This window comes from Neltuma alba, unplaced genomic scaffold (genome assembly GCF_004799145.2).
Source record: "Neltuma alba isolate B1F8T4 unplaced genomic scaffold, ASM479914v2 tig00011685_pilon, whole genome shotgun sequence".
NCBI classification, from domain to species: domain Eukaryota; kingdom Viridiplantae; phylum Streptophyta; class Magnoliopsida; order Fabales; family Fabaceae; genus Neltuma; species Neltuma alba.
Window position 1 is genome coordinate 211,124 of NW_021636324.1, and position 27,678 is coordinate 238,801.

The following is a 27,678-nucleotide window of genomic DNA, read 5'->3' on the forward strand; positions in this document are numbered from 1 at the left end:
ACTACCGATTAATCTAGTGCATAAGCTCTTAAAATAAGAGAATCATATTTAATTCAAGGGGCATATTGCATGGCAAGTTCTCCATACTCGATTAAATGAGAAGAATCGAGTGTCACTGGCATGGAATGAAAACCGAGCTAAGCTGTCCGAAACAGTTATAACCTTATTTTTCAAGTAATTTGCTCCTCAACCAGACGGATAACGTACGAGTCGTTAGGTTACTTTCTCAAACACATATATTTTATTATTTCCCCTTCTCTTTTGTGTGCCGCGTTGCATGCAGTGTTTCATACACAAAACACACCGATGAGTTGTCCCAACCGAAGAGAACACAACCAAAAGGAAAAGGAAGGTGAGGGGGAGAATTTAATGGAACTAGCGCCACACAAAAAAAGGGGGGCGTGTTAAAAGCAAGGAAATATGAAGAGGGGAATGAAAGAGGAAAAAAAGACGAGGTAAATACTAAATATCATTGTCCATGATAGCGATGTGATCTGACGGTTCATGTGCGACCACGTTACAAGACAGTCCTCGCTGTCAGGCGCATGATGGAGTCTACACACAGGAAAGAGAACCACGTGGCAGACAACAATTGGGCCCCCCACTCGAGTGTGAAAAAAATGGATGAACAAAAGGATTTTGAACAATCCGAATTCTGACCACTAAGGGCAAAACTTTCTGCTTTGGACACCCTCGATGGGAACAGATTCGAAATTGGGGAGATCTGAGAGCAGAGCGGGAAGGGGACCCCACCAAAGATTATATTTCCCCGGACCCACTCAAGATTTCATGCACACTAGTGTTCGCCCCGCGGGGCCCTCCTCCTTGGTCCCCATCAGCAGCAACCTTCATTCATTTTCTTTCTTGTCTCCTATTCACTGTTATTAGTTCAGCAGGAACTTTACTCCCACCCATATCTTCTTCATCCATCCATTCATCTGGATATGTTATTATTGCTACGTGACATTCTTACCCTGTGGTCCAGCCCTGTTCTGAATCAATGCCTGATTAACCCGTTCGTTCCCTGTTTGGTTCTTCTCCTTTTCACTTCTCTTAAACCCTAATCATGGAGCTAGCGTTTTGCGAGGTGTTCACCCAAACAAAGGAATGATTAATTATGGGTATTGATGGATAATCCTGTTGTTAATGATGAACATAGTTTATACGTACGTACATTGAGTGGGAATTGAAAGTTTTGGTGTTTAGTTTAATAGTAATGTTGTTCGTTCACTTGTTGATCGGGCATTGTCAACGTTGCGTCCAAATTCAGGCAAGCACGTCCTTTAATGTCATATATATATTCGGTGAGATCTCATTCAGATTTTGTGAATGTTGTTTGCGTAATTTTGGGTTCACATTGAAATAACCCCGCCGGTTCATGAATTATCACCTTAACCACCTTCCTCCTCCTTTCTCATTAATGTCCTCATTTATAGTCACGCCTCATACGCAGTGTTGACGTACGTGCCATTTTCTTTTTCTTTGGCCCTATCGAACCCACCAAATCAAATAATTCATACTTAATTCGGTTTACCTGGTCTAATTATTTTATGCAGCTCGCTGCTGCGTTTCACAGTCTTAACATGTGTGTGTGTGTGTGTGTCCCCTCGATCAAATGGGCTTTTTGGGCAACGAAGTAATAATGTAAGAGAAAAGAGCCAATATATATATAATCGACAGATCGCTGCATTAGTAGTGGGATAAGACTGATTTTGTTCTTGTAAAACACGCCTTCTCTGATTGATATGCGTAGGGTATATATATAGCTGGGCAGGCTTGAACATGTGAACCCACACCCACCCACACACACACACACACACGCACGCACAATCAATCAATAATTAGTAGGGTCTGCGTTATGAGATTATAAATAATCATAATTAACCAGTGATACGGAGGGAGGGTCACATCGATCCTACAATATTCCTGGGCGACTCATTAGGATACAGGGGGATGAGGTGAGGCCATCTATCTTTTGTAGTTGCAGCAAAGTCTCACGATTTTATGTTTATTTATTAAAAGACATTAAAGCTGTGCGTGCGTACCGTGTAAATGCGAATTGCAGTGGGGCAAGGTATAAAAGCAACGTCGAATTATACAATAATATCATAGACAATAGACGTATATACGGAAATTAGAGAACACACTTGGCTCTGTGACGGAAAATTAAGGCTGAGGAATGGAATACAATAATACGGATTTTTTTGGGGAACATGAGGAGGAAGGAGGGTCAAAATGGGAAGAAAGGAAAGGAAAGGAGTGAGGGTGAGGGGGTGGTTGTACCAACGCGGTAGAGAGAATCTAGGGAGAGATTTGAAGGCATGAAGAGGCGCACACACCACTCACTGTGCCCTCACAGTTTCTTTCTCTCATTTCATGCACCCCACCTTCCTTCCTTCCTCCCTACTTATTAAAAAGCTACTTCACAACCGCATACCTTCACTCTCCCTCTCTCTCTCTCTCTCTGCTTCACAATTCATATATATACATACACACAGTTCTCTGCTGATCACACACACACACACATGGAGTCGACGCAGAGAGTGGCAGCGACTATAACGGAGAACTCCCTGACGTTGACAATGAAGGTGGGGGCGAAATCGGATGTTGAGGATGATGTTAAGCTGCAGAGGGAAGAAGATCTGCACCACTTCCATGTCTTGGCAGTCGATGACAGTCTCATCGACCGGAAACTTCTCGAGAAGCTCCTTCAGGTCTCTTCTTGCAAAGGTACCTTACCTTCTCCCTGTATATCACTTCCTCTTTCATTTTCCCTCGATTTCTCCTTGCGGAATAATTTGAAGGTGTTTTTAAATTTATGAGGTTTCTGGGGATTTTAATTGCATGTTTTCAAAAATTCCCCAGTGACGAGTGTGGACTCCGGGGACAAGGCTTTGAAATACCTTGGCCTTCTTGATAATCTTGGCAATGCTTCTTCATCTTCTTCAGAATCATCACCTTCTCCTCCTCAGTCACCCCAACAGGAGGTAATTAATCATCATCTTTCTCATAGCCTCCCAGCTCTTCCTCTTCTCTTGTGTGCTTGAGTTTGTTTACTGCATTATTTTTCAGTTGATGTGTTGGATTTCAGCCTCCGCATCTTCTGCTGTTCAAATAATGTTTTGATTTTATGTATATTTTTTTAAGAAAGTCCATTTTCGTCCACCATTTTCCTTTATTTTCCCACTCTTTAATAACAAATCACAGAAATATTATTGCCGCGTGCCTCTTCTTTTTCTTCTTTAAAAGAAAATTGCCGTCAGATGCATAAACAAAACATATATAAACAAAGTTAGCAGGGTTGTAGAGAGGGGGCTGGGAATCGGGGATATCCTATACCTGATTCATTTTTAAATGAGAATTAGTTGCTTTTCAAAATATAATAGTACTATGAGAATACAATAACTAATTTCTTAACAGTATTCCTGAATTCAAATTATGAATCATATACCAGAACTAGAATTATTCACGCTATACATCCAAAAAAGTCGAACTAAGTGCATCTAAATGAAAATCCTAACCCTGATAACAAAGAGATCCATGCTATGCATTCGTACTCTACGCAAGCGATAGCTTCATGATGAATGGAGAAACGTGGAGTATAATTACTTGATCGTAGAAAAACCATTTGCCACAAAATGCTTTTTGAGGATTCTACACGGCACTGTGGGTGGGTTTTAATTTCTTCAGTCCGAAATATTTTGATTCAGCATTCGATAGCGATAAATTCGCAATGGAATGGATCGTCTCTTTTGCTAGCAAGCTGGCTAGCCCTCCCATCAATCGTGGTTTGATTTGTTCTTTGCTTTTCAGTACGTAACTTTTTGTTGCGGATAATATATAAAATAACCCGAAATAGTAAAAATAACTGTTGAGAATTGTGTTGAAATGCAGGCAGTGAAAGTGAATTTGATCATGACAGACTACTGCATGCCAGGGATGAGTGGCTATGATTTACTTAAGCGAGTCAAGGTCAAAATCCTCATTATTTCCCGACACCTCCCCCTAAATTCCGTCTTTTTTCTCCACCCTCTTTTTCTAAAAACAAATCTGTACAATTATTATAATTATAATCCTGCAAATCTTATGAACAACCACGCTGAAAACATGCTCAGCATGCCCTTCCTCAAGGGTTTGTTCCTATGCTGCAGGTTCAGTGAACTCTTACGCTAGGAGAGGCAAATATCAAGGAAAATCAAAATAAATTCTATATTATATTTCTTGCTTTTCTGTTTTTCATTGTGGCTTCTTTTCTTCTCCTTTGTTTTTTTCAAAAAAGGAAAATTGACACTGCTTGTATGTAGCTGCAGGGATCTTCTTGGAAACACGTACCAGTGGTTATCATGTCATCAGAGAATGTACCATCCAGAATCAGCATGTGAGTTTTCTTTTTCCTTTTTCTTTTCGCTTCCGAAATCAGAAAGAAGAAGAAAACAAACCCGCTAAAAAAGATTCTCTGGGTAAGAAGATGTTGAATTTTAACTAAGAAAAAAAGGGGATTTGTGTGGATATATATATATAGGTGCTTGGAGGGAGGAGCGGAGGAGTTTCTACTGAAGCCACTGAAGTTATCAGACCTGGAGAAGCTTCAGCCGTACCTGGTGAAATCCCCGGATAACAATAATAATAACAACAATAATTCATCAGGCGAACAAGAATCTGTTAACAGTGAGGTAGCAACCGACAGTGACTGCTGCAATCCCAACAGTAATAACAACACTTGTATCGCCAAAAGGAAGGCCATGTCTCCTCAATCTTCTGACAGATCCAGACCCAAATTCAAAGGCTTGGCCGTGGTGTAATATAATAACTATATATATATGTTTAGTTCATGATTATGAGATATTGATCCTAATGGTTTTACTCGGAGAGCTTCATTCATTTTCCCGGTGCCTCCCTAGTGATATCTCGCGACGACGTTCTTATCCCCACTCTTCACAATCTAAAACGTGGAATCCTTACCCAAGAAAGAAAGAGAAGGTCTTCTTAAGCAATACTACATCCCGTTCGAAACATCTCTTAAAGTTTATAATTTTTTCTGTACATATATTTAAAGACTGTATTTTAGAAAAATCAACACCCACCAGATATTAATTTAATATAAAAAAAATAGACATTAATTTACAAAGATTAAAAAATTAGTTAAATCTAGTTATTTGTTAAAAAAATGTGTGTTTTTTTTTCAATATACTATGTTTAATCATCATTTGCATTGCAAAATGGATGTTGATTTTTCTAAAATACTTTCTTTAGTCTTTGATAATAAAACTGTTATCTTCCTTTTTTCAATCTGTAAACACAAAATGTTCTAGTTTCCGAGGGGCATTTCCAAAAGTGCAAAATGCTCGTTTCAGTTGATATTCCAGTCAACATGACAATTTAGGTAACAACTCATTTTTAAATTCAATTAAACGATTAAAAATAAGTTATAAAAAGTGGTTTTAATTTGACATGCAATGAAACAAAAATTCATCGTCCCTATTTGATTTAATGAAATGATTCAATTAGCATTCATAGTCTTAAATCGAACGAAAAATTCTGGTCAAAAGTCCAACAAAAAAATAACAGACTGATAAGTTTTAGTTGTAGCTTGCGCGTTTGAAGAATTTACCATGCCTATTTTTCTCCATTACAGAGTAGAAAATTACTTGTTACTTGAGATTAGATAAACCCATATATGCAGGACTAGAAAATATCATGAGAGATGTGATATTCTACAATCCCACTTGTATGAGTTTGCATAATCTTATTACTCATACTAAATATTCTTAAGAAGTTAACATTTCCCAATTCTCAGAAAGCCGTCGTTTTGATGTTCATGTTCTGTCCATTTCAATGGTGTAGGAGCACGTATAGACTTGTTTTATACGTTGGCAGGGACTACAACCAACGTTAAGCCGGACAAATCACTTTATCTTTATGGTCTCCAATCTCCGTATCAGAAACTAATTCCATGGGTCCCAGACAAATGTGGACACATTTAGGCCATTGTCCCAGTCCCACTCCACCAAACTGGTGATTTCACTGCCGAACTTCGGTCCAAAAACACAAAATATTATTGCCAAACTCGAAAGTAACTACTATTATTGTGAAGTCGAAAGTAACCTCGCGGAATTTCATTATTTTCTCAGTTATCTCAGACAGGGACATGTCATATAATATCAACCTGACCTGAGTTGAAACAATTCATAGATCTGGTCCGGCGTGAAGTGAGGCACACATGATCAAACCCCCTCGGCTCCACCACATCTACTTGATTAGGCTGACGCCTTCTTACAGTTTACACGTCCTAAATTCGACTTCTTACAAATTTTGTTAGCCTTAATTCTCAATGGCTGGTAACCACAATCCCACAGCGCACACGTGGCTAGAAAAACAATCGACTCCAAATTATCAAACTCAATTCAACAGTGTGGAATTGCAGTGGCCTCTCCACTACTTCAGACAATTTACTGCCTCCATTTTTAATTCTCGGTTTGACTTTTGAATAGTTCTGTCTAGAGTATAATTCCCGGGGCGACAGGGCGCACTTTAAATAACTCTCTGAATGTAACGTTAAGGATTTAACTTGAGCTGAGGAGTCCCTTCACTTCCACGAAAGACACAGTCCACGTAAATGAACCACGGCACATATGAGTTTACCCCGGGTTCATATTTGGTGAATTGAAAATTTACCTAGCTCTGGAAATTCAATGGTCCAGTTATTGATGACTGATGATATCGTAACGAGTACATTCTTTAGGATATCCAAAGATCCAGCAAACACAACCGATATAATTGACATAACTTAATTCGAGTCAAAATTACCGCAGCCATAAATTTTATTAAGTTTAAACTACACTACCCAGAGATACTCCCATCCATACCAAAAAAATCTCCCGCTTTTCACTAGAACATATATGATCACAGAAAACCGACAACATTTACGGCAGGCATATGGAGATTGGCACCAGGTTTCACTAACATGTTTAATGCAAAGCTACATGAAAGGCCCTAAATGTGACTGACATGGTCTCCATCCTCACTGGAGCAATAACAGCTGCTATCCTGCAAAAAAGCGGAGACAGTTACATTATATCATGAATGGGGAACTCTGGAAGAATGCTTTCAAATAATTTATCTTTCTTGTAGGAGTGCACAGGCACTCTCACGCGTTCAGCCAGCCATAAGCATTATCAGAGTAAACTATGCACACAGATCGATACGGATATCTTACCATTTTAGAGCTCATCTTTTGCTTGCTCATCTTTTGTTTGTGCTGCTTGTGGAGCGGGCTTATCGGGCTTATCAGATTTATCGCGGTTCTTCTCAATGAAATCTATGATGTCCTCTTTGGTCCTATTGCCATCATACTGTGATATTTTTCCACTGGCTGACCTGAAGTACAAAGTTGGATAGCCTTGCACATCAAAGGTCTCACTTGGTATATCATTTGCAGTTGCATCCTGGGATTGACAGAAAGTTAAACAAAAAAAATAAATAACACTGATAAATGCATATAAGTGCGTTTCTTTGAATTCTGCAGATAGTCATCGTTGCTGTTATCTTATTAGCAATTGTGTTCAGATTAGCTGCTATTATTATGCTGCTCAAATCAATTTGTTAACGCTGATAGAAACGAGGGAGAAATACATTTTACCTCCCTGAATTAAGGTCTAGTTACAACTTGAAGAACCTAGATTCCAGAACGCAACAACCAACCCCTTGTTGTTTTTTTTTTTTTTTTTGATAAACACAAGGCACTCCCATGTTAATTGACAATGGTCAATGGGAGTCCCATCGGGATCCTTTTTTTTTTTGGGATGAAAGAGAATGCGAGTTTGGGTCCACAGTTTTTTCCACACAGAAATCTTTCACATATTAAATTAATATATTAATATTTTAAAAAAAAACCTGCTTTTCACCCTAAAAACAATCAATGTTAGAGGAGGCCAAGGCCTGAAAAAGGCAACTATCTTACCAGTTTTGCAATAATAACATCAGCATCATTTTGAAATGAGACTGCAACTTCATCTAATATGGGAGCCAGCTTTTTGCAATGTCCACACCAAGGTGCATAAAATTCCAGCAAAACTGCAAAGTAGTCGTCAAAATTAGTCTCATCAATGAATCAATGAGATCCGATAACTAATAAGCTGAAAGTCTGAGAAATGACAGTTTGGATTAATCATAAATGCAAAACATTGCAAACTAATCATTATCAAAAGTTAACTGCCATGACATAAATTTAAGACATCTTTCCCGAATGAGTCCCAAAGAAAATATGAAGCATGATCTTTACACCAATCGGCAGCATAATAATAGGACAGCCAAAATTCTGGCACGTCATAGGTGAAAAGCATGCTCTGGCTTGGCCTCTTTGGAAAAGAAACCTGACAGTGCTCTATTTACTTGCTGGTGTTCGAATTTCCCGCATTGTTAGCATAAAAAATATTGCATTTTGTGCACCAAGGGGGAGGCTTAATCAAGTCGGCCACATAAATCAAGAAGATAAACAAAATAAATAAATATACAGGGGCAATGGCTGGTTACAAGATTCCAGCTACACGTAGTGAAGGATTTCAGCAGTAAAATCAGAAGCATATACTGGAAAACAAGCATCTCAACCCAAGGGGAAAAAGGCTAGGCTAAATGTTGACATGCTGGAATTCAAAGCACAAGGAATGTGAGATAGGTTATTTAATATTTTTCTTCGGTAAGGATGTCTTCAATTAAAGAGAAGAAAAGAACTCTATTAGATCATTGGGAATAATACTCCCTTCAATTCTAAATATAAGACTCATTTTGTCGTGTGAATTACACTATAAATTAGGTCTTATATTAAAGACAGAAGGAAAAATAATAAATAGAAGCAACAAAACATACCGTTCTTCTGTGAGTTGAAAACGATATCATCAAGACTGTCAGCAACAACCACTTTAACAGGCTCATTGTTAACCTCGGGAATAGGTTCAGACTTTTTATATGGTTGGACCTTACCATCCTGAAATTAAAAGTCCAGAGAAAGATGAGCTCAATGAAATGTTAACTAAAGCTATATATTCCAACACCCATGAAGTAAATAAACTAATAACCTTGTAATCCTTCAACCAAGCTGAAACTTGGTCAGGCCCCACATTTGGTTTCAAAAACTTCTTTCCATCATTGTGCTGTATGATAATCAGAGGCACTTGGTCTTCCTTAAGTCCGAAATACTGCCATGACCAGCCAAATTTATTGTGTCAGAAATTGATATTGTGCAAACAATAACATAGAACGTAAATAATCGGATACCAACCTGGAAGGCACCTTGACTAGCCTCAACATCTCCCACCAAAAAGCTTAGTCCATCTTGTCTGAATTGCTCAGCAGCTTCACGGTATTTTGATTTGAGAGAATCAGCAGCTTCAGAAGTGAAGTTGACAAAGAGCATAGCCTACAATTTTATAATCTTAACTCAAATTACGAGGCACTCGGGGGGTTAAAAAGATGGGGAAGATAAACCAAGAAAAAAAGAAAAAAGAAAAATAAAATAGAGTGCAGTGAATAAGTATGAATAATAGAACATAATACTCCGATTTTGCAAAATGATGGAGGGTGAATTAGCAGCAGATAAAACTAAGGTGACAGATTAATCAATTCACCGCTAAAATACGACGCATCCTCTGACATCATTGAAAATGCAAAGACCACATTAGATAGTATGACCTCCGTTCTTTAATATAAGAACTCATTCGACTTTCATTTTAGTCCTAAATATAAAATCCCAATCCACTTTGACTCTCATATTTGTTTATTTTTTCTCAATAGTCATTATAATAATAGTGGTTTTAGCCAATACACTTAATTTTAGGAAAAATAACACATATTTATTACAAATAGCTAACCTCACTAATTTTCTTAATCTATTTAAATTAATCAACAACTAGCTCTTATATTAAAGGGTAGTATATTACCTTAGCATTGGGACTGTTAAAGAATTTTATGACGTAAGGGTGGTTGCTTGGGTCATTGTTAAAGACCGTCACAATAGGGATGCTGGTTTCTTCAACAAACTTCTCAAGAGCTTCCACATGGAAATCCTACAGTCATGAAAAAACCACGTCAATTATTCACGATCAGTCAACATAAGATACCACATTAGATATAGTTGAAAAAATCTGTAAGTTAAGATCAATACCTGGAAATCAGAAAAAAGCTCGTCAAAAGGCTTGAATAATCTAACTACGGGCCCATTTACAGATGATTCTCCACGAGGAAGGTATTTAGCATCCGAGGTGTGAGCAAAGTCATAGTCAGCCCGCAATTTCTCTGCTAAGGCTGTGAAATTATCAAACTCCTCCCCAGAAAATTTTGGGAAAATCCAACCTGTAATCATAGGGAAGCAATTTTGCATGTCAGCTTAAAATCAATAATGAAACAAAAGCATCAAACATAGTGATATACCACTTACAATAACAACTTTATTTTCCCCGATAACAGAAGTTGCATCATCAACAGACTTAATTTCGCTTGATGCGGGACCACTTTGTTTCTTCACATACTCAACAATGCCGTCTGATTCCCGAGGACCTTTGTATTCTTGAACATCCTTTCCCCCATTCCTCAGAATCTTAATTGTTGGGAATCCCTTAACATCAAATTGTGTTGCGAGATCTCTGTTTTTTTCTTCATTGGCATCGACTTTAGCCAATACAACCGGAGGATCATGACTACTTAGGATGGAAGCAGCTTTCTCATACTGCATAAACAAAAAATGAAAGGAGGTAAGTATTAGGATGATCAAAATTGAGGTAATATCTGAAGAACAGTAGATCAATATTACCTCTGGAGCAAGCTTCTTACAGTGGCCACACCTAAAAAGAGAATCAGAAAAGAATGAAAATGCATGCTAATTTAAAAGAAAGAGAATCGTGACGAGCAATAAGTCGGATCCGACTTCTCTCAGGAAGCAGGGCATCACACTTCTATATAGTAGGTATTAAATTTTCTGTGCTCTCTAAGATAATGTATTTCGAGATTAGGACACTTCTCTTTCCCGCTGCAGAGTTATATCATACTCATACTCCGAAGAAAGAAGTAGTCAAATCGTCAGCTAGTAGACAAATCGAACCAGAATTTCGCTAATTTGAGAATCAAAATGAAAGAAAACCAGAAAAAACCGTAAATCAGTTAACGTACGAAAATCAGACATAACCATAAAACTCTCAAATATAGGATGCAAAATAGAATCATCGAGACAGATCTTAAGAGCATTACAGATCAAACGAAAAAGTGAAGGAACAACATCTATCCATACCAGGGTGCATAGAACTCGACCACGATGAAATTGTGCTTGCTGACAATATCAGAGAAGTTGGAGTGATCCAAGGTAAGCACGAACTCCTTGCCTTCAGGCTCGTCGGCAGAGATCTGAAGGGGCAAAGACACGAGGAAGGAAAAAACGAATGCAAAGAGGAAACAAGAAGAAACCCTATCCGCCATTGTTACAGCACTCTGGTTGAAACGCTGACTTTGCGATTGTGGAGGAAGAGATACTATTGGGTTTTAAGGACAAAGCATCGCAGTATAGTAGGTTGGGGGAAGAGAACGAGACAAACAGGGCAGGGACACGTGAGCATATTTGAGATATTTTAGACCCGTGGGCTGTCTGATGGTTCGTATAGTGTACAGTGGAGGGCGAATGCACTTACACCACATTGGCCCTCTTTCTTACGTGGCACGTCGTGATTCGAGGAGTCTCGTCACACTTGTGGTTTTTCCCTTCTCTCTCTCTCTGTTTTTTTTTTGGGGTTTTTCCGTTCTCGTACCATTTTCTCGCCGTGGAACTGAAAATTTCGCCGCATTTTTGTATTAGGAAAGTCTTCCCTTTTCATTTATGTTCCTTTATAAGATTTTACTTAGGGAAAAATGACAGATAAAGAAGCTCCAAAATGTGAAATGCCAATTTGGGAAGCTAAGGAAATGTAATTACCCATAGGGAAGTCCTTCCCAAATTGGGATTTTGAAATTCAGTGAAATGACAAAAATGCCCTTTGTTTTTTTTTTTTTAAAAAAAAACCCAGCCCCTCACCGGTGGCCGGCGACCGGCGACCACCGCGGCGACTGGCCTCCGACGGCGCGACCGCCTCCGGCCACCGGTGTGGTGGCTGCCGGTGAAGGATTTTTGTGACAAGATTTTTTTTTTTGGGAATAGGATAATATTGGTTCAAAGTGGCGGGGGTGGGATTTGATCCCACAACCCCTTGGCCACTTGGACCAACAAAAGGATGGCCATTGGGCCATCAAAGATTTCTTAACCTTATAATGCAAACAAAAATATAAGTTAACTCTTTTACTGTGACTCCAGCTCGTGACAACAATTTATCTGAGGATGACAAGTCTTAATTGAGAAATAACAAGTCTAAATTTGATATTAACAAAGCAACTTTTCGTTATACATAACAAGAAATACCGAATAAATTGTTGTTATTTTCAACAAAGACGTGTCATTTTTAAATAAATTATGATCATTTTTAAAATGATCATAATTATTTAAAAATGACACGTCTTTGTTGAAAAAATAACAACAATTTTATTCGGTATTTCTTGTTATGTATAACGAAAAGTTGCTTTGTTAATATCAAATTTAGACTTGTCATTTTCCAGTAAAGACGTGTTTTTTTCAAATAATTATGGTCATTTTTAATTAACAGATGCTATTTCTTGTTATGTATAAGGAAAAGTTGCCTTGTTAATATCAATTTTAGACTTTCATTTTATAGTAAAGACGTGTCATTTTTAAATAAATTATGATCATTTTTAATTAATCACATGAAAATTAATATACTGCCGTATGTGTCCCGATTCATGCAGCCGAGATCAATGACTATGATAGCTGTTCGTGTCCATAGATCAGATCGAGGCTTCTGACGACAGATAAACTCTGGCTAGCTATAATTCCGTTTCCATTTCGCCCCGCGAACTGTGAGTTGTGCACGTAATTGGGCCGCGACATTTTGTGCGGTATGGTAATTTAGTTATATTTATTATTCTTCTGATCTTATTTACAGAATAAAAAGATGATGATATTTTTTAATCTTATTTATATAACACTGAAAGAAATTTTTATATAGATGTACAATTTTACCCCTCATTATTATTGTGTGTGACTTTGTTTGTATAAAGTATAATGTATATTAAATGGGAATAAAGTTGGAAAGTCATTAAATTTTAATTGAGAGTTAATCAAATTTAAAGTTTTCCTAGTGCCTTATAAATAGGATCAAAGAAGTACTACTTCTAGTCCTAATTATAAGACCCAATTGACTAATTTGGTGAGATTAAAAAACTTAGTTAAATTAGTTATTTGTAATGAATAGATGTTATTTTTCGTAAAATATTTTTGCTAACTAAATTTGTTATTTAGAACTATTATTATTAAAAGAATTATCTTAAAAAAATAGATAAACATGAGAGATAAAATAGGTTGGGATCTTATATCTAGGATCAAAATAAACTCAAATAAAATTTTATATTAAGAACAAAAAGTACTAAATTCATGTATTTTAATTTTTGAAGTAGCGTATGAAAATGACACAATTCGTTCAATATTTATTCTGGGCGATAAAGATGAAGTTGGTGAGATTATTGACGCAACGCCACCTGCAACAAGCAGCCGCCTTCTAGTCAAAATAAACAAAATGACAGTTTTCTCACCCTTTCTTGCAGTTCTGATTTCATTAAAATAAAATACACCTATCATTTTTTTAAAAATATATAAAATTACTCTCATTTAATTTCTACCAGTTTTCCTTCCATCTCTCTCTCTGTTTTTTTTTTGGGGCATTGCTTCCATCCTTATCAGTTATCATATAATCTATTTCCCGCATGACTTTATAACCTCACATTTATAAAATCCAGCCAAAAACAATCCAAAAAGTAGTAAAAAAGAACCGAAAAAGAAGAGTTGAGGAACGGAGAGAGTGGTTAGGCCGGTCGGAACCTCTCCTCTTCCTTTTCTATTATGTTCTCTTTTTTTTAACCGTTAGATTAATATATTTTTAACAGTTTACATTTTAATTTTTAAAAAACCATTTATAAAAAATTTTAAAAAACATTTAATGGATTTTCGAACCATTAAAATTAAATTTTAATATAGTTTGTAATTTATTATTTATTTATTTTTATAATTTAATATTTTAATAATAGTTTTAAAAAGATTTAAATCTAAACCGTTAAAATATTAATCTAACAGTTAAAAAAAAAAAAAGAGAAGTAAAGATGAGAGGTTCCGAATCAGGTTGTCTGATTGAAAAAATGGAAAAAAAAAAAGAAAAAAAAAAAAACAGAGGAACAGGGAGCGTGCGCGAAACAGTAATCATAACAGACTTCTCCAACCTGACGGGTTGGCCCGCGACTTGCCGATGAGTACGTAATTCAGTAGGTTAGGGCGCTAGGCAGACCCAGCGACATGATAGATGTGTATCACTTTTCAAGGTATCGTTGGCCCAAATTAGATCTAATCATGTTGGTGACAGTGTGTTCCTTTTGTTCCATACTGAATCAGTGGGAGGCTGTAAAATGGGCCAAACTGAATTCAGAAAATTTGAGGGACCGACAGGCTTCCTCACACACGCACAATTATACAACCAACCATTTTGAATCACAGATTCATAACCCGTCCCCCGAATCCTTTTGTTCACTCCCCATCGGAAATGCGGAAGCCGAGCCCATCAGTATAATGAACCATGTCGATCAATTTCAATCTTCAGAGACTGATTGTTAGAGCGACTTATCCCGACAAAAGACAAGGGTTGCCTTCCAGAGCAAGAATTATTCTTTCTGGTGCCTTCTCTTTAAATGAGTACAGGAAAGCGGTTATTTTTATTTGTATTCTCCCGAAAGTGATGAGACATATTACACCGATAAATATGCATATACGTGGCGGAGGTGAAAATCAATGCCAACCAAACCCCCCCCCCCCCGGGGCACCGCAAATCCGTGCTCACCCAATTAACTTCAATACAGCAGAACCACGTTACTGAGAAAAAACAAGGCAGGCAGGAAAATATAATAACTTCCATTTGCCATGGGATTAGAGCATAGTTCAACTCGCTATAATCATTAAAACTTTTGTAAGATCTCTGTTCTGATCCTATTCCTACCCATATGCAGACATCTATATACAGTCTCACTACAACCAATCAACAATAAATAAATGAATTTTCCTGTACAGATTTCCCCCCTAACTATAGAACGGGTGCCACAGGAGAAAAGAATTCAACATGATTAAATACGAAACCCTCACTGCAGAAACTTGTTCCAAGCAGAACCTCCTGAAGGCCTTTCAAGGACTTTCTAAGGAAAATAGACCTAGCTGCAAAACTTCTCATAAGGCATAAAACGCCCGTGCATCATCCCCTTCCTCTCTAAACCTCCCACAATAAACCCATCAACTTACAAGGTTTTCTAAGAGTATATATCAGTATTTGAAGCCTGACTTGCTCGTGAACTGCTACCACTTCCGAAGTGAATTTTCTAACGTCTAATGAAAATAGGAACCAAACCTGTTACTAGACTATTAGAAGCTGCATGATGAACCAGCTTAATAGCTTCTTTATGTCTAGCCCGCTCTTCATGTAATCTCTTTCTTATAGAATCTAAATCAACTTTTAGATCATCTAGTGGTGAAACACCACTGTCAGAGGGAACCTGTGACAATGCAGTTTTGTCTGGAATTTTTTCACGTCCATGCACTGATCCTCCCATATTCATGCGCAAAGTTCTAAGCCGCTTCTCAAAGTCTTTTGTGAGATACTCTGCTTTGATCCTTTGGCGTTGCTCCTCATCTTGCCTTTCCCAAAGTTCATGCAGTTTCTGAGCAAATTCACTCATCGCATCCGCCACACCTTTTTCTGAAATTCTAGTCATTGCTTGACACCAATCATTGCAAATAATGAAAACTGGTGGAGCGCCAATTCGACTAGGTGAGAAAGGAGCAATACCATCAGCAGTTTCTTCAGGTTCCCGAAGAAGGCACCTCATGAGCCATTCATTTAAGTTTTGAACATAGGATTTTGAGTCTTAACCCAATTGTTGAATTGACTGCACCAATTAAGGAGCTCCATTTCAAGTTCTATGGTGGCCTTCAGACTTGCATCTCTTTGCAAAGCAGTATTCATCTTAATAGACCGAGTTTTACTCTCCATGATCGCTTGGAACTGTTTTTGGTGGCACTTGAGCATGAATTTCCACATTCTAATCAATCTGCCCACCAAATAGAATATTCATCATATAGAGATTAACAAGAGAGAAAAACATTTCAATCACAGGCTTTTGATTATAGTAAAAACACTTAACCTGACGACCAACCTAAGCAAAAAACATTGCAAATATTTGAAAGCGGGAAACTAGTAATATTTTTCCTACCAATTCATAAAGGACAATGACTATAATGTAGATTCAGTCCATAAGAACTCAATCACCTCCCAGTTGATGAGATATAGCCATCAAATCGAATTCTAATTAATTGATCACAAGACGTATACATCATAATTGCAAGTAACTCTTCAGCAGCATTTATAACATGCAATCTCATCCAAATTGTTAGACCTCAAATTTAAATGAATGACAACTATGATGTTAAACTAAAATTTGACGCTCTAAGAAAATTTCAAAACATATTTTCCATTTCAATCTAATGTCAAAAAGCATGATACGATGGCATAAATTGACCTCGGAATCTTCTTTTGTTATTGGAAATAGAAAAATATTACCAAGCACTTATAGATAAACATGGGCATGGCCAAAAAATGAAGTAATTTGATACCCTTGAATCAACTCTGAAAGTTGAGGCTGCAATTCTTCATCCCTCAATTTATGTATCCTACTCGATATAGCATCAACACTTCTGATACAAATATTGATTTTTGTGTCCAATTTTCTAATTGATGCCTCAGCGGCATCAATTTTACTGGATTCAGCTCCTCGATCGTCAATATTTTCAATCTCTTGCACTGTTTTTCATAATCAACTCGTAGCCTCTCCTCCTCCTGGGACCAGGTGAAAAATATGGAACATTCAAGGACAAATTGAGATTGACAAAGTACAATTTCACCTTTAGGTCAATTGGAATTAGATCACATCTTTTGACAGTCTTCCCAATACCACACGAGTACAAAGAGGCAATTATAGCATAGGAATATATTAAAAGCTTTTGTCCTTAATTCTGATATATTGGGATTATAGCAAATTAATTCAGATAGACATCATTAACTCCAAGAAAGCAGAACTTTTTGAAACAGTTAAAGAATAAAAATGTTCAAAATAATTTCAATACTATATCATACCTTAACTTCTTTATATAATTTCTTCTCCCATGCGTAAAGTCTCTCCAATGTAGATGAAAGGTTTCCAGGAGCTGTTTTGAAATCTTTCCCAGGTTCCTCGCAATAATCTTTTGCCAATTTCATTGCCTTAGAAGATAAGTGTATTGATGGTCTGGATGGAGGATATGAGCGTAACTTGGAAGGTGCTATCATATATAAGATCCTGGAAAAGATAACTGCGCGAAACCACAAAAAACATTATATTAGTAAATACATCATGCACCATTGTCATGATTTGTGGCTAATATTTCTAACTCACATTATGAAGTTTCAAAAGTAGAGAAGATAAATGATACCCTCACCCTTCCCGAGGAAAATAAGGGGGGAAAAACAAACAAAACAAAACTTGGGAGACTGGGCCAATGGATTATAAACACTCAAGATACCAATGGGAAAAACATTCGTGCTATAACCATTCAACTTGGTTACTGCAGTCCATCAGTACTTTCTAGTCCTGGATAATGTGTTTCAGGAGAAAGAAGAAAGTGGTTATTGCAAAAGGAACTAATTGAATACAACGGATGCTAAATCAGATCTTAACCCATACAATAAGGCAAATTAAAATAAACCTGTCGGCAAAACTCATGCTTAATCACAATCTGCCTCAGGACGTTTTCCTACAATACATTTCCACAAAAACTTGATCCATAACATTAAGTATATGTCTTCTCCTCACTTCCATTTGACTAAATGTGAGCCCATACATCGCATAAAGTTTAAGGAATGAAATATGAATAGTGCAACTTTCTATAGATTTATAAGTTTACAATGAGATTTCATTCAAGACATGGTAGTCTGTGTAAGCTAACACGCAAAAACTATATCAATCGCCTATTTATTGCATTGCAATGTTCTTGTTAATTCTAGTAAAGGCATAAGCATGTTGATGAAGCCAGGAAAAATCACGCCCAAAATGCAAGTAAAATGTGGAAGTGTCTCGTATGCTAGTTCATGTCTCAGCCGCAGAAAGCATAAAACATTATATGTCTGAGAGGTAAGACATTCCAAAATGAGAGGTGAAAGGGACAAGAAGTCGCCTCCAGAAAAGATATAAATCTTATTCATACCTTTAAATCCAGCACCTCTAGACCGATATGGCGATTTACCAACCTCAAGCAGCAATGCAACCTCTTTTCCATAACCAGAGGCGGTCTCAAATTCATGTTTGATTTCCTCAACAACCTCTCGAAGATCCCTCGTCCCATGAGCAGACAAAGTGGTTAAGCTACTCAGCTTGGAAGACTCGCCATCCGCCACTGTCACAGGTGCATCATCTACCTCAAAACTCACCCCCTTTTTCCTCACCTGCTCTTCTGGAGAGCTTTTAGAAACAATTGTATCACTATCAGGACTGCGCTTAATTTCTCTTTCATGAGCTGACAAGGAACTATCACTGCCATGGAATGGCACTGTCTTGGAACTTCCCTCACTACTGCTTTGCAATGGCACAGCCTTTGAAGTGCCTTCATCGAAATCTTTATCTCTAACTGTTCTCTGTCTTGCTAATTTTTTTCTTCTCTTTGACAACATCCTTCACCACTTCTTGCTCGGTTTCATCTTCCAACTCTGGAATTCCCTCCCTCTCCCTCACTTCCTTGGAATCAGGACTACTTGCAGATGAACCAAACCCATATCTGCTCTGCGAATAGTAACCCGGGTAACCATTATCATAAGTATCAAACACGTTGAGAAAATCCCAAGAGGACACTGCAGGGGGTGAAGGTGGCGCCGGAGGAGCAGGAGCGGGAGGAGAGGGACCTGGGCCGATTATTGTATGGGTAATCTCCTCCAGGCGGTGAACCCATAGGAAAACCGAAAAAAACCAGCATTTCCGTACGGACCTTGGTGCCCAAGATGGATCAGGCCATTGCCCATGATGTCGCTACATATCTCTCTGGCTCTTCATAAACTAATGACTCCCCAGGAGACGCAGACCTTTTCATGTAGTAAGCGTAGGTATTTACCCCAGAATAGCTCCAATTCTGGGAGGGAGAATAAGCCGCGTAAGAAGGTCCTGCCCCTTCATACTCGGGGCTTTCCTGAATGTGAACGTGGCTATCCTCCTCAATGTGAATGTGACCAGAGGAAGAATCTAAGTCGGAATCAGTATCAAACCAGATGACAAATTCAGGTGAGAATCCTCCACCAACCGAAAAAACCAGCATTTCCGTACAGACCTTGGTGCCCATAAGATGGATCAGGCCATTGCCCAGATGTCGCTACATATCTCTCTGGCTCTTCATAAACTAATGACTCCCCAGGAGACGCAGACCTTTTCATGTAGTAAGCGTAGGTATTTACCCCAGAATAGCTCCAATTCTGGGGAGGAGAATAAGCCGCGTAAGAAGGTCCTGCCCCTTCATACTCGGGGCTTTCCTGAATGTGAACGTGGCTATCCTCCTCAATGTGAATGTGACCAGAGGAAGAATCTAAGTCGGAATCAGTATCAGAACCAGATGACAAATTCAGGTGAGAATCCTCCACCTCTTCTTGCCCAGGTGAATTTTCGTGAGCCGAATGCGAAATCGAAGTTGAAGAAGATGAATTGGGGTTCTTTCCCTTCAATTTGGTCCTGTTTGCTTTACCTTCATCAGAGGGCAATGTCAGAACCGGAGAGCTAGGGGATGAAGACCCGGTACCAATCAAAGCTCTTCATCAACAAATTTGCGAAGGCGCCTCCAATGTCTTTAAGGGACTGAAAATATGCGACGTGGGCTGCAGCAAGAGCATATCGTTGCTCCGATGCGGCTTTGATGAACTCCCTCCGTTCTCTGCAGAGGCTCACCACCGGCAAGTCATCAACCTTGGAGGCTCCGCAGCCCATGTCAGAAGCAACAACCACCCAAGAGACCCAAAACGACGACCTGGGTTGTGGAAGAAAGCTTCACGCTCACTCATTGTCTCCATAACCACCCGTACAAATGCAGAGGCCGACGAAGCATCATGAGAAAACCCACGTCCAAAACTGATCCCGTCTGCCGGAAAAAGTGATATTGACAGGGATGGGAAGCGGGTAATAATGGAAAGAAACACAGGCGAAGCAAGCGCTGCGCAGCATATGAATACATGCTTGGGTTGGGGTCACTTACAGTATCTTACTATATGTATACACTCCCCTGTACGTTCCTCAACCTCTGGGTGTATATTAATTATCGAATGGTATAGGCACGGAAATGAGTAAAATAGTTGAGAGAAATCAGACCGTTGAGATGAACAGAGTTGAATGATCACCGTCCACGGGAAGGGGGGAGGAGATAATCAGAGAGGGAGAATCATTTCCAATTCAGTAAGTCAAGTTACGAGAGAGACAGAGACAGAGAAGCAAGTTACTAAGTTTCAAGAGGGTGGAGAAGATGTTATGAAATAAAAAACAGAAGAAATTGGCATGGAGATCGGTGAGGCTGGGGATCTGTAACTTTTTGCTTTGTTCTTGTGTTTGGGTGGGGTTTTAGATCTCAGAGTCGCAGGGTTGCAGAGGAAGCAGAAGGCTCGCGGAACCCGCCATGGGTAACGGACCCTTTCATAATTACCATTCTCAGCCTTTTCTCTCTTCCTCCCCTTTTGAAATTCCCTTCGCTTAGGTGCGTTCACGCCTACACTAACTCCAATAAGCCCCGCTAGTCTCACTCCACGTGGTTATTCGCCACAGCAAAATGACGCCGAACACCCCTCCATGAAACGGGGTCCCACTCGGTTTGCATTTTCAAACCATGATGCGATATTCTATTAAGGTTTTGCTGTATGATAACCCTTGGCATTTTCTTGGGAGTACACCCTTTTTAATTGGAATTTCCTTATAATAATAAATGCATGCTTGGAATCCAATGTAATATTCTTAGTGGGAGAAAAAAGAAAAAGAAGAAATTATGTTTAGATATTCGATTCGTAAATATTTTATTTCTAAATTTGTGTCGTGCTAGTGATAAGCTAAAAATGAGGTGAAAAATACACAAGTAAAAAATAAACTTCTCGCGCTGAAACTGTAATAGCAAAATTGGGATGTGTCATGCAAAACAAGTGCTGTACCTGCATGCGTCTGGAGGGAGAGGGAAGACCACATGAATAAATTGAAGGGGAAGTAAAATTGACGGTAATTATTATTTAAGTCCTAACTGAAGGTTATTATTGATATTACCGTCCATCTTTAACTGAAGAATTATTTGATTTTCATTTTAGTTTAAATATAAATTCTAATCTAATTTTTTTTATAGTTTTTTTAAAGTAGTCATTGTAATAATAGTAGTTTTAGCCAATACACTTGATTTAATGAAGATATTTTAGGAAATAATAACATATTATTGTAAATAATTAATTTAATTAGTTTTTTTAATCTACTCAAATTAGTTAATTAACTCTTATATTAAAGAGTAGAAGTAGTATTATACGAGACTGACTTATTTTAGATTTTGATGATAAGATTTATAAATTTAATACCAAAGGATATAACTGCGTATAGTGTTTTAAACGTGCTAGGGAAAACAGGGACAACAAAACACAAGGGATTTCATCATTGCTCCCACGAACCTCCAATCCCTACCATTAGGCTGCGTTGCTGAGGTTATTGAGTGGGACACGCGCTAGTCGGCTAAATTAAAATACTCCTTTTTTAAAGTGTGTATAGTGTGTATATAATTATTATATAAGAGTTTTTTTTTTCCTGGTTATATTTGTTGAACAGTGAGTCTCGTATTTATTATTTATTATTTATTATCCATTAATAATATATTGTGGTGAATTTGATGTGTAGAATTGACGGAACGTGAAATTGAACGAGAGGAAAGTACCACCATAGCGCTGACCGCACACGAATCGTGTCTTACATGCTGTGGAAAAAAAGGGAAAAATCGGTGGCCAAAAAATTTAAAAAAAAGAAGAAGAAGAAAGAAAAAGTGGCTCTCCAATTACTCATAATAATTTTCACTCCAAAGTAATCTATTTATAAAATGTCTCAAGAGCCACAACCAGCTCGACTAGGAGGAGCTTGGTTGAGGAAATGGATTGTTTCTTTTTCTTGTGTCTATTCACGCATTATTAATTTTACGCCTCAATTTTAATAATCATACTGCATAAATATATTTTTAAAATATCACAATTTTTTACATATTAATGACAATGAATCATTTAACTATTTTTAAGGTTTTACAAATTAAATAAAGAGACCTCGGATTTAGAACCGGAGAGAATAAAAATTTATTGTTCGATGTCATTATCATAAAATTAAGGAGGGGGAAAGTACCACCATAGCGCTGACCGCACACGAATCGTGTCTTACATGCTGTGGAAAAAAGGGAAAAATCGGTGGCCAAAAATTTAAAAAAAAGAAGGAGAAGAAGAGGAAGAAAAAGTGGCTCTCCAATTACTCATAATAATTTTCACTCCAAAGTAATCTATTTTATAAAATGTCTCAAGAGCCACAACCAGCTCGACTAGGAGGAGCTTGGTTGAGGAAATGGATTGTTTCTTTCTTGTGTCTATTCACGCATTATTAATTTTACGCCTCAATTTTAATAATCATACTGCATAAATATATTTTTAAAATATCACAATTTTTTTACATATTAATGACAATGAATCATTTTAACTATTTTTAAGGTTTTACAAATTAAATAAAGAGACCTCGGATTTAGAACCGGAGAGAATAAAAATTTATTGTTCGATGTCATTATCATAAAATTAAAGGAGGGGTTACCCCATAAATTAGCTTGCTTGCTGAAAATGGTGGCAGAAATGTCTTCCAGGCATTTGCGTATTTTTGGATCAGCCTTATCCTTACATTAATCATTGTACTAAAGTGTTAAATACAAATAAATGTTACGGATTTGATAGATCAGGTGGGGAAGACACATATGATTATTGGTATAGTATTGGATTGATGACCTTCAAATATTTGTAATTAAATTAAATGGACCTATGCACACTTTTTTACATTTGACGTCGATAATGACATACATTTTTTTTTTTAAAAAAAAAGGCTTTGGCGACAAAAGAACTCGAAAAAGAAAAAAGTTGACTGGTGGCCCGAGAACCACGGGATAACTAGTTTGATTAACAATTTCCAGCAGTCAAGCGTGTGAAATAACGTTAGATTTACAAAATCAAAATCATAAAAAGTGAAGGAGCCTTTCATGGGTTATATAGAAGAATCTACCTATACTCAACATTTGGAAATACTGCAAGTTTCAATAATTTTTCTTAAGAAATAAATTAAGTTATTTCAGGTCATCGAAGAGCCGACACCATCAGTACCAAATTTAATGTTTTTGTTATCCACATGGCTGCCAATTGAAATGGCTATTTATTTATTTATTAAATAGCTGGCAGCACAATCAATTTGACGGGGCCAAAAAAACAGAAGGGGAGGGGGTAAACTATGACAGGTTGACAAAGGAATGAGGACCCGGGACGGGAAGGGAAACAAGGTGGGCCACAAAACGCCATCGTTTAATGATGATGATGGAACAGCCATACTTAAATGGAAAGCGCAATCTCACTTTAGGCCTGGGGACGATGCATTTGGGGTTAATGTATGGAGAGCTTGTCCTTTCCAAATCAAAATCTTTAAGGAGACCTGAAGCAGAAGCGGACAATTAGTTACCATCACCCCAAAGTGTTTCGTTATTGGGGTTAAATTTTCACATCTAATCTAATTAACCACCTAATTAATTTCTCTCCATCAGGAAAAACAAAAAGACGATCACTTTAATTAACCGCTTCTCTATTATATTCGCTCATCTAGCATCATTTTAACTAACACGACAGAGATGCTTCGTCTTCTTATTATTATTCTTTTTCCCCAACCAACTCTTGTACAGTTCTTTTTTTTTTTTTGGTGTAATCTTGTACAGTTTTTTTCCCCTCTCAGACATCTCTGCATATTACAAGACTGTAGTTAGTGCATGTTTAGGAGAGCTTAAAATAAGTTTCTTTACGTCATGTGAAACAAAATTAATATACTACTCCGGTTCTTAATATAAGATCTTGTTTAATTTTTATTTTAATTCTAAATATAAAACCTCAATCCATTTTATCTCTCATATTTATGTATTTTTTTTCAAAGTAGTCCTTTTAAATTTTAACAATGGCAGTTATAACCAATACACCTGATTAACAATGATATTTTAGGAAAGACAGTATATATATTTGTTACAAATAACTAACTTAACTTTATATTTATTACAAATAACTAATTTAACTTCTTTCTTTAATCTCCTTAAATTAGTTAATTATCTCTTATAATTAGCACCGGAAGTAGTAACATATTAACTAACAGAGTTTAAGTCTAGTGAAAGGAATTAGTCCCTCATAACATGACGAACTAGGGTTCAAATTCTTGCTATTTAAAATGTCCATATATAGTACTCGACAGTGTCTCGAATAGGATTATCTCCAATAGAAGGATATTTTTGCCTTATAAACAAATTATTATCGCAGATTTTTTCTGCATGGGATAAAATTCTTCAAAATAAGTTAAATCAAACACAAATAACATTTGTGGTTGAGAATATTGAGATATTTAGTTGGTTGGATGAAGAAAATTGAGCATCTCAAATTCGAAAGTTTAAAGTTCTGAAGGTTTCAAAATAAAGGGTCCTTTAATTCGGGGGAAACACGAAAAGCAAATGTCCAAAGTTGGAGTTCAAATTCGATCGTGACCGCGATTTCGAGCCTCCATTGTCAACAACTTAACGCGGGAATAGAACCCAATTCTCATCGGTGAGGGCTGAAAAAACTGCAGCGTTTTGACTTTTGAGGGCCCCGCCGCGAGCTATGCCGAAAGCGTGCCCTGTCGTCTTTCCTTGTTGTTGTGTCGTTTTTTCAACTAATGCCACAACATCTGTCGTTGCACTTTTGCGGCTTCTGTACTTTTTCGTTGAAATTGTGATTTTCAGTTTGCATTAATTAAATCCAAGCAAAATAAGTTAGCTTACCCATCCATTAAAAAGAAGTTACTTATGAAAAGTCCGTGCAAGTATGCACCAGACGCATTGCCACGCGGAAAGCCGTCTAGACCTTTCTTAAGAATTTTTTTAATTTCAAATAGTAGATATTGATTGTACGGGGGATTGAAAGATTTTCACCTTGTTAAGTTACCATCTCCAGTTTTTAAATGTAATTAAATGTTAGAACCAATTGAGAGTGTTGGATTTATCTTAAATATAAGTAATTAATTTATTTTGTCTCTTAAATTTATATTTTTTCTGAAATATTCTTATTAATTATAAGAAGTTCAAACCAATAAATAATTACAATACACATAATTAGAGATAACGTTTTAAGCAAATTAATACATAAATATTATAAATAACTAATTAAACTATTTTTTTAAATTTATCAGGTAATGTAAGATTGCTCAAACATTATACACACCCTATGAAAGGCACGCAATTAAGGCCACGTTTGGATCTCTATTGGAGATGAAAAAAAACATATGGGAAAGTGTGCAACTGACTTTGTGGCTTATTGTGGCTTAATTAGTTGTTTGGATGAGCTTCCTTTCTAACTGATTTATAGGGAAAAAGTGACTTTTTCAACTGTTATTTTCAGTCATTTTACAACTGAACTCGCTTTTCTATTTAATCATCCAAACAACTTTTAACTTTCCAACTGATTTTTTATAAGCACCTATCCAAACATAAAACGTATTATACTAACTGATTTTTACTCTAATTTCAGTTATAAAAATTAATTAGATTTGAAATTAATTTTATCCAACACCAATCCAAATATAGCCTAAAGCAATTGAAAAGTGAGCTTCCCTTTCTCCGAGGTGTGGAAACGGGTAGGGTTTAGGTCAGAAGATGGTCTCACGTTGGTTGGCTTGCAGCGGAGAATCCAAATTTATGAGAGAGGAGTCGGGAGCCTACTAAGAGAGAATCATCGCTGGCTAATCAATGGGGATCAAATCAAAACAAATATCATCATTTACGAAAGTTCACTTTATTATTTTTTACACCCCATATTTTGCTATGTTCATCATATTTACTCTCTATCCCTCTCAAAGCTTCTTTAATCAATGGGTTTAACTTTGATCATAGCGTGGAAGAATAAACATTACGGCATGATGATTCTGGAGGGGTCATGAACCTCCAAATTATGAATTTTATTGGTTATTGCTTAGCTTGTTGCCATGCCTTCGTATTGTAGCTGATCATATCTCCCGCCTCTGTAAATATTCCCTCCTTTCCTCCCCCCCCAAAAAAAAAATAGCGTTATTCATCCGATGCAGAAGAAAAAGTGATAAATTCCTTCTTCTGTGTGAGCACTATTATTTTATTCCAATGGTTAAGTAATCATGATGATGATATTCTCTCGTGCTTTTTATTATAAAAACCTCCCGCATATTTCACAGTATAACATGTACTGTTTAAAGCACTAATACTTTTCATTGACTATTCTAATTACTTATATATAAAATTTTTTATCTAATCAAATTCATTCAACTCCTCTAATGGAAAACCTTTATTAAGGTTAATTTTGGGGTTTCATAGGAAAAAAACTAATTTTGACTAACTTTACCAGCTAACAATGTTCTATCTGGTCGGTTGCCCACTGGCAACATCACGTTCATTTAATATTTTTATTGCTTCTGGATGGCTGAAGAAATTATTTCCGTTGCTTCAAAACCATCATTAGACTCTTCTGACGGTTGATATATTTTAATTAATCTTATTAATTTATTATCACATTGAGAATAAATTACAACCTCATCTGGACAAACAGATTTATTGTCCAAAAGTAAATAATGAAGAGATCTATGTACGAAATATAGTCTCATAAAATATTTAAGAGTTGAACGATGATTCCAAGATAATAATTGAAGTGCGATCTGCGTACTCACATATGGGCGTGTTTTAATTCAAGGGACCCTTTTTTTTACCCAAATAAATTATTGGGGAGAGCAGTGAGGCTACTGACACAAAAGAAGAGCAGTTGCAATAAAATAAACGCATTCTCAAGCAAACCCGCCAACGTTATAATCCCTTGTCTTTATTATAAATTTTAGATAATTAATTTACGAATAACAGTTAATTAGCTAAAAATAATAAATATATTAAAAATATTTTTTTTAAGATATACTTTTATAATAAATGAGAAAAAAAGATGAAAGAGAATGTGTGAAAAATATAATAAGAGAGAAATAATTAAGGATTATTGAAAAAAATAAAACAAGCTCAATTAACATTTATAAAATGAATGGCATCCCTGTTTAAATTTGAAATTTATAAATACAACTGGGGGTACTGTGTAAACGTGGTCTGGCCAGAAAGGCAAACGTGGTTTTGGCGAGGCTTAAATGCTGCATAATTAGTTGTGAAGAAAGCAGAAAGAG

General features: G+C 36.9%; 3 protein-coding genes across 5 annotated transcripts; 1 reads left to right on the forward strand and 2 right to left on the reverse strand.

Annotated features, from left to right (window-relative positions):
- Positions 1 to 2,380: 2,380 nt before the first annotated feature.
- Positions 2,381 to 4,881, forward strand: LOC114716687 (two-component response regulator ARR17). Of its 3 annotated transcripts, none has more exons than XM_028901721.1 (5): positions 2,381 to 2,730; positions 2,866 to 2,987; positions 3,895 to 3,972; positions 4,305 to 4,378; positions 4,523 to 4,881. In XM_028901721.1, the coding sequence occupies exons 1-5, from the start codon at positions 2,526 to 2,528 to the stop codon at positions 4,800 to 4,802; spliced, it is 759 nt and encodes a 252-aa protein (XP_028757554.1). In that variant the 5' UTR covers positions 2,381 to 2,525; the 3' UTR covers positions 4,803 to 4,881. The 3 variants fall into 3 exon arrangements, with proteins under 3 accessions (XP_028757554.1, XP_028757558.1, XP_028757557.1); XM_028901724.1 differs by having other exon boundaries at positions 2,382 to 2,730; positions 4,311 to 4,378; XM_028901725.1 differs by lacking the exon at positions 3,895 to 3,972.
- Positions 4,882 to 6,752: 1,871 nt separating this feature from the next.
- Positions 6,753 to 11,510, reverse strand: LOC114716683 (protein disulfide-isomerase). Its single transcript, XM_028901715.1, has 11 exons — positions 11,279 to 11,510; positions 10,805 to 10,835; positions 10,429 to 10,720; positions 10,160 to 10,347; positions 9,936 to 10,061; positions 9,278 to 9,415; positions 9,075 to 9,194; positions 8,866 to 8,983; positions 7,961 to 8,073; positions 7,217 to 7,445; positions 6,753 to 7,047 (listed from the first exon to the last, which is right to left on the reverse strand). The coding sequence occupies exons 1-10, from the start codon at positions 11,461 to 11,463 to the stop codon at positions 7,221 to 7,223; spliced, it is 1,536 nt and encodes a 511-aa protein (XP_028757548.1). The 5' UTR covers positions 11,464 to 11,510; the 3' UTR covers positions 6,753 to 7,047; positions 7,217 to 7,220.
- Positions 11,511 to 15,002: 3,492 nt separating this feature from the next.
- On the reverse strand, positions 15,003 to 20,825 carry LOC114716671 (nitrate regulatory gene2 protein). The gene is given in 12 exon segments (XM_028901703.1): positions 15,003 to 15,503; positions 15,505 to 16,040; positions 16,043 to 16,227; positions 16,790 to 16,961; positions 16,964 to 17,012; positions 17,310 to 17,524; positions 18,416 to 18,879; positions 18,881 to 19,116; positions 19,119 to 19,189; positions 19,526 to 19,996; positions 19,999 to 20,025; positions 20,028 to 20,825. Coding segments are annotated over 12 exon segments (2,685 nt in total). The 5' UTR covers positions 20,173 to 20,825; the 3' UTR covers positions 15,003 to 15,389.
- Positions 20,826 to 27,678: the final 6,853 nt, after the last annotated feature.

What these genes read in the sequence shown, in the direction of transcription:
- LOC114716687 (XM_028901721.1), top strand. Translation starts at nt 2,526, where the DNA reads ATGGAGTCGACGCAGAGAGTGGCAGCGACTATAACGGAGAACTCCCTG. An exon ending in TCAGGTCTCTTCTTGCAAAG is followed by an intron (nt 2,731 to 2,865) that starts GTACCTTACCTT and finishes AAAATTCCCCAG; the next exon opens with TGACGAGTGTGGACTCCGGG. An exon ending in GTACCATCCAGAATCAGCAT is followed by an intron (nt 4,379 to 4,522) that starts GTGAGTTTTCTT and finishes ATATATATATAG; the next exon opens with GTGCTTGGAGGGAGGAGCGG.
- LOC114716683 (XM_028901715.1), bottom strand. Translation starts at nt 11,463, where the DNA reads ATGGCGGATAGGGTTTCTTCTTGTTTCCTCTTTGCATTCGTTTTTTCC. An exon ending in AAATAAAGTTGTTATTGTAA is followed by an intron (nt 10,348 to 10,428) that starts GTGGTATATCAC and finishes CTATGATTACAG; the next exon opens with GTTGGATTTTCCCAAAATTT. An exon ending in CTTGGTTGAAGGATTACAAG is followed by an intron (nt 8,984 to 9,074) that starts GTTATTAGTTTA and finishes TTTTAATTTCAG; the next exon opens with GATGGTAAGGTCCAACCATA.